Source organism: Bombina bombina, chromosome 11 (genome assembly GCF_027579735.1).
Source record: "Bombina bombina isolate aBomBom1 chromosome 11, aBomBom1.pri, whole genome shotgun sequence".
NCBI lineage: Eukaryota > Metazoa > Chordata > Amphibia > Anura > Bombinatoridae > Bombina > Bombina bombina.
The window spans coordinates 12,209,456-12,216,000 of record NC_069509.1 but is presented as its reverse complement, the minus strand read 5'-3'; the positions used below and the strand labels follow the sequence as shown (position 1 = coordinate 12,216,000).

General features: G+C 35.9%; 1 protein-coding gene across 1 annotated transcript; it reads left to right on the top strand.

Annotated features, from left to right (window-relative positions):
- The first annotated feature begins 3,610 nt into the window (after nucleotides 1-3,610).
- On the top strand, nucleotides 3,611-4,453 carry LOC128642157 (taste receptor type 2 member 41-like). The gene has a single exon (XM_053694836.1). The coding sequence runs from the start codon at nucleotides 3,611-3,613 to the stop codon at nucleotides 4,451-4,453; it is 843 nt and encodes a 280-aa protein (XP_053550811.1).
- The last annotated feature ends 2,092 nt before the right edge of the window (nucleotides 4,454-6,545 follow it).

Sequence of the window (6,545 nt, the reverse complement as noted above, 5' to 3'; positions counted from 1 at the left end):
GTGGCAAGTGGCATCTTGGCAGCTGCACGCTTGACTTTTCTCAGTTCATGGGCAGTTATTTTGCGCCTTGGTTTTTCCACACACTTCTTGCGACCCTGTTGACTATTTTGAATGAAACGCTTGATTGTTCGATGATCACGCTTCAGAAGCTTTGCAATTTTAAGAGTGCTGCATCCCTCTGCAAGATATCTCACTATTTTTGACTTTTCTGAGCCTGTCAAGTCCTTCTTTTGACCCATTTTGCCAAAGGAAAGGAAGTTGCCTAATAATTATGCACACCTGATATAGGGTGTTGATGTCATTAGACCACACCCCTTCTCATTACAGAGATGCACATCACCTAATATGCTTAATTGGTAGTAGGCTTTCGAGCCTATACAGCTTGGAGTAAGACAACATTCATAAAGAGGATGATGTGGTCAAAATACTCATTTGCCTAATAATTCTGCACTCCCTGTATATCAGTAATTAAGTACCACATTACATAAGATCTGCACACACAATAAGGGCTAGATTTATTGTGCACCCGTAAACAGGTGATAAATAACCACCCATCACAAGTAGAGCTTAAAAAATTAAACAGAAATCTGGGGGTCAATTTATAAACCCCTTAAAGGGACACTAAACCCAAATTCTTTCTTTCATGATTCAGATAGAACATGCAATTTAAGCAATTTTCTAATTTAGTCCTATTATCAATTTTTCTTCATTCTCTTGCTATCTTTATTTAAAAACCAGGAATGTGATGCATAGTTGCTGGCCCATTTTTGTTTAAGAACCTGGTTTATGCTTGCTTATTGGTGGGTAAATGTAAGCCTCCAATAAGCAAGTGCTATCCATGGTGCTGAACCTAAAATGGGCTGGCTGCTAAGATTTACATTCCTGCTTTTAAAATAAAGATAGCAAGAGAATGAAGAAAAATTGATAATAGGAGTAAATTAGAAAGTTGGGTTCAGTGTCCCTTTAAGGACTGGGCATTTCAGACAAAAACTTCCCCAAAAGCATTTTTAGCATTTTTGCCATCACTACATTTAAACAGAAATAGAGCCTTTTTTATATTTACCTATCAAAAAATATATATATATATTTTAGTAGACAACCCAAAATATTGATCTAGGCCAATTTTGATATAATTCATGGCACCATTTCACCGCCAAATGCGATCAAATAAAAAAAAAAATGTTAACTTTTTCACAATTTTGGGTTTTTCTCACTGAAATAATTTACAAACAGCTTGTGCAATTGCACAAATTGTTGTAAATGCTTCTCTGCGATCCCCTTTAATAAAAAATAGCAGACATATACTGTATGCCTTGAAATTGCTTTTCGGTAATTAGAAGGCCGCTAAATGCCGCTGCGCACCACACTTGTTTTATGCCCAGCAGTGAAAGGGTTAATAAGGCAGCTTGTAGAGTTAATTTTAGCTTTAGTGTAGAGATCAGCCTCCCACCTCATACATCCCACCCCCTGATCCCTCCCTGACCCCCCTCAAACAGCTCTATTCCCCCCCCTACAGTTTTTTTTTATATAACACTTTTTTGCAGCACACACCTTCAAAACCTTTTCTGTTGCAAGGGAGAAGTTTTTTAAAATCTCACCTTAGAATCTGAAGTCCTCCACACTTGATTTCTTAGGTGGATCTTACCTCTGGATATCTCTGGCAGTTTTTTAAAGACCTCTGGTGGTTTTTGGAGCCTCAGCTCCCTCTGTTACCGGATGGTGTGACGTCACTCACTCCCGGCTTCTGTGTCGGGTACTTGCGCAAGTACTTTATGCTCCTTTCTCTTCAACCTGAACAGCTCTATCGGATCCGGTCCCTCAAAACTCTGCACTTCAGTACAACGTACGCAGAGATCAGACCTTCTTTTACCTTTCGGCTGTGTCCGGTTCCATGATGTTGTGGACATCATTTAACAGAATACTGCCACGCTCTACCAAGCTCTTTGTTGCAAATCCACGCATTTCATCCCCTTCAGGGCTTTCTCAAGATTTTGGTTGATGCCTTGGCTTCATTTTTAAAACTCCTTCTCTTGATTTTGATTGGCTCTTCCTATTATTGCATGTGTGACAAATTTCAAGTGATAGTCACATATGTTTCATCTTTTCTTTCACGCACAATTAAGCCCATATTTCCATTTATAGATTTATTATGTTACATAAATAACGGAGATTGTTTTGCATACAGACAAACCGGCTAAAACAAACACATCCAGATACTTTCACTTTACGCTATTATGATGGAAGTTTATTAAGCCCTAAGGAACTTGGTAAAATGATCTTACAGATCAACGAGCGTTTTAAAACTGACATATTTTTTACTTGTCTTTTAAGAAATTTATTTTATCATCACTATTTTTATTTTTTCTGAGTCAATTCGTTAGCCACAATTTTAAAAGTTTAGAAATAACTGTATCAAATGTACTGATTGTATTAATTGTATCAAAGCTTAAAACCAAAAAATAACAATATTTGCATGAGCGTATAATAGGTCTAGATGACATTGTATAGGTATTTTTGTATTTTTGTAATAAATAAATGAACTTAGAGGTTTTATCCACTATAAGTATTTTGGAGCTTTATTAGGGCACATGGTAATGAAACTTTGTTATTTGGTCTTAATATCAACCAGTTTAACTCATTAATGTGTTTCAAATATTAGTTACTATTTCACATATTTGTTTAAGGTAATTGTCATTATTGCACTATTTGAGATCATAATTGAATCAATCTTTACATTAAGATAGGAAACTTAATTTAAGGTTTATATTTGGGTGTATTTTGTAACCACTATTAGGAAAATAAATCACTTAGTCCTCCAATCTGTACTATTTAAAGGAGAGTCTGAAATTATACACAGTATATATTAAACACACCAATCATTATATAAGGTCCCTAGTCTGTATTATTTATCTCATATATAATACAAGGTTAGTAACTTCTAAATTAACAGAGAAAACACCTAAACGCTGTAAGCGCCCTCTTAAAGAATCTCAATTGTTAGCTTAATATAGAAACAACTATCTAGGAAGGAGATAGTTAACCAAGAGTGGCTTGTTTTAATGCAGCGCTTCACTCCATACATATAACAAATTATCATATTAACCTACCTAGGTTAAGCTTTCAACACAGAACACCAAGAGAACAAAGGAAGTTTGGTGATAAAATTGGAAAGTTGTTTAAAATTGCCCCATTTGAATCACAAAAGTTTAATTTTGTCTAGACTGTCCATTGAAAATTTGCTAAATTTCAGGTAAGGTATAATGAGAAACCTAACATTTAATGCTCTTTAAGTCTTTACTTTGGGCAGACAACATTTATACGCAAAACTATTTATTTGTATCTATGCAAATCCCACACTTGCCAAAATGGTTATTGAGGTTTTATGTAAATTACAAAGAAATACAAAAGGGACACAGCACAGTAAACACACCTGGTGGAAAGGAAATGCGTTGGGGGTATTTAGTTGACAATACGCAGCCCACACTCCCATATGAGACTTTTCTGCATCATATAAGGAACATCCGCTGAGTTATTGAGCTACTTACAGCATCCTCAGAAATTACATATAAAGATGCTTCCTATGGGAATAGCTAATTGTACCCTTCAGGGTATGGCATTCATATTTGGAATCCCTCTCAATACCTTCATATTGGCCATCAGCCTCAAAGAATTACGAAAAAGACAATATCAAAGTCCTGTGGACCTAATTCTCTTTGCCTTGGGACTGTTTAATATCATCATGCAGAGTGCACAATTACTAACTAGCATCACATATTATTTGTTTACTGACATTTACATGTCTTACAGTTTTAACTTTATGGATTCCATTTTTGCAGGGACAACACTCTCTGTGTCCTGGATAACTGCCTGGTTATGCACTTACTACTGTATCAAGATCCTCCATTTCCAGCATCATCTGCTCTTGTATCTAAAGTGGACCTTCCCAAATCTGCTCCTTAAGCTCCTTGTGGGATCCATTGTGTTATCCTATAGTCTCGTCTCTCTCATGTTGGGTTTCATTGTCAGATACGTCACTGCTAATCAACAAGCTAACAGCACAACAATTCATCCTGAAGAGCTACTTAGAGCACAGAAGAAAATTCTTTATATCTATGGCCTGAATTTTGCCATCTGCTGGCCGCTTCTTTTGATTTTGTTGTCACTGGGCTTGACCATCATCTCCCTCATGTTACATGCCTTGAGTGGACCATCTGTTCATCTGAAAGCTCTGTGTAATGCAGCCAAAACCATGAGCCTTCTCATGGTGCTGCAAATACTGTACTATGTATCTCAACTATGCCTCACTTTGAATGTTGGTTATGAAACCATCTTCTTTTGGATTTTTCTTCTAATACTTTATTTCTTCTACCCATTACAAGCTGTTACATTGATATTAGGGAACAGGAAACTTCACAGTGCTTATGGCGCTTTCTGTTGTCTAAATAAAACATAACATTATTTTCTTAAAATTTTGAATAGTAAAAAAGTCTCTCTCTTATCGTGCAGTCTCATTTTATTCCATTTCTTTAAAGGGACACTCAGGTTTTATAAAATTTTCATGATTCAGATACAGCATGTCATTTTAAACAACTTTCCAATTTACTTCCATTAAAAAAAAATGTGCACAGTTTTTTATATTTACACTTGTTTTGAGTCATCAGCTCCTACTGAGCATGTACAAGAACTCAGACTATACGCATATGCATTTGTGATTGGCTGATTCCTATCACATGGTACAGGGGGAGTGGAAATATACATAACTTTAAAATGTGTTAGAAAAGAATCTACTACTCATTTGAAATTCAGAGTAAATGCTATTGTATTGTCTTGTTATCTTGCATTTGTTGATTATGCAAATCTGCTGTGTTTACTGGTCCTTTAAATTGCAAGTTGATAAATTATTTATGTGATGTATAATGTAATTTTTCTCAAAACATCTGAATTTCCTTCATTTAATGTCCCTAAAATCTTTGGGTTAAACACAATAACATGTCAAATTATCTAAAAATCTTGCCATATTGCCATGTCCCCTCTACATGATTATATGAGATTGGCAAAATATTCTTCTACTCCAAACAAAATCCTGTATAAATTAAACCATCACCTGCATAAATCTACTTATTTGGCTATTACGTTGCTTGCCAGTGTTGGAAAGTGTAAACAAAATTCTCCAAAAAATCGGCAAATAGATATCTATATCTACCTAATCTATCTACAAAAATAGTGTTGTAGTATTTTGCAGATTTTTAGCTTAATAATTGATTTATATAGATAATTCCATTAAAGTGGAAAAAAATGCATTAACCCCTTTAACATCCAGAAATTTTAAAGAAAAACGTGCCCAAAATACCAGTAAATTGGAAGCATTTTTGCTATCACTCCATTTAAACATAAATAGAGCTTTTATATTATTTATCTATCAAAATTATATATATTTTTAGTAGAAAACCCAAGGTATTGAACTAGGCCCATTTCACACCATTTTTTTGCCAACAAATGCGATCATATTAAAAAAATCATTAACTTTTTAACACAATTTGTGTTTCTCACTGAAATTATTTACATACCGTTTGTGCAATCAGGACACAAATGGATGTAAAAGCTTCTCTGGGATCCCCTTTGTTCAGAAGTAGCAGACTTATATGGATTTGCCATTGCTTTTTGGTGATTAGAAGGCTGTTAATTGCAGCTGCGCACCATTCTTCTGAAATCCCTGGCAGTGAAGAGGTTAATTAATTAGCTAGCAAGGGTTATAGTATTCTAGTGTAAGGATTACCCTCCCTCCTGACACCTCACATCTCCCTGATCTCTCTCAAACAGCTCTTCCCCCTCTCACCACCCACAATCCTCACCACCATGTTAGGTACTGGCAATCTGCCAGTATTCATTTTGAGGATTTTTTAACATTTCTGCATAAATACATTTTCTATATTTATTTATTTTCTGCAATGTAGAATCCCTCTCTTATTATCTCACCTCCCAGATCACTCCAGAACAGCTTTTTAACACTCCCCCTCCTAATGCTGCCTGCTACCTTAGGTATAGATGTCAGCCAGTACCCATTTTAGGTATAAATCTTATTTTTTATATATTATTATTGTTTTTCCTCCTCCTTACTATTTCCAAAGTAGGGTCCCTACCACCCTGATTACCCATTTTCTCTAGTGTAGTGTCCCTTCCCTCCCTCTACTTCCAAACTTTCATCTAGATTGCGAGTTTTGCAATATGGCTTTTAATGCTGAAAAATGGAAATTTCAGCGTAATGGCAGTAACGCAGCTATTACAAGTCGTGTCAGTATAGCTATACTGCAAGTATAGCCTGTAATGAAACATCCATTCCGCACTCAAAAAAATTAGCGCCTAGATTTAGAGTTCTGCGTTAGCCGTCAAAACCAGCGTTAAGGGCTCCTAACGCTGCTTTTTACCGCCCGCTGGTATTTAGAGTCAATCAGGAAAGGGTCTAACGCTTGCTTTCCAGCCGCGACTTTTCCATACCGCAGATCCCCTTACGCCAATTGCGTTTCCTATCTTTTCAATGGGATCTT

Coding starts and splice junctions, on each gene's coding strand:
- LOC128642157 (XM_053694836.1), top strand. CDS start 3,611: ATGGCATTCATATTTGGAATCCCTCTCAATACCTTCATATTGGCCATC.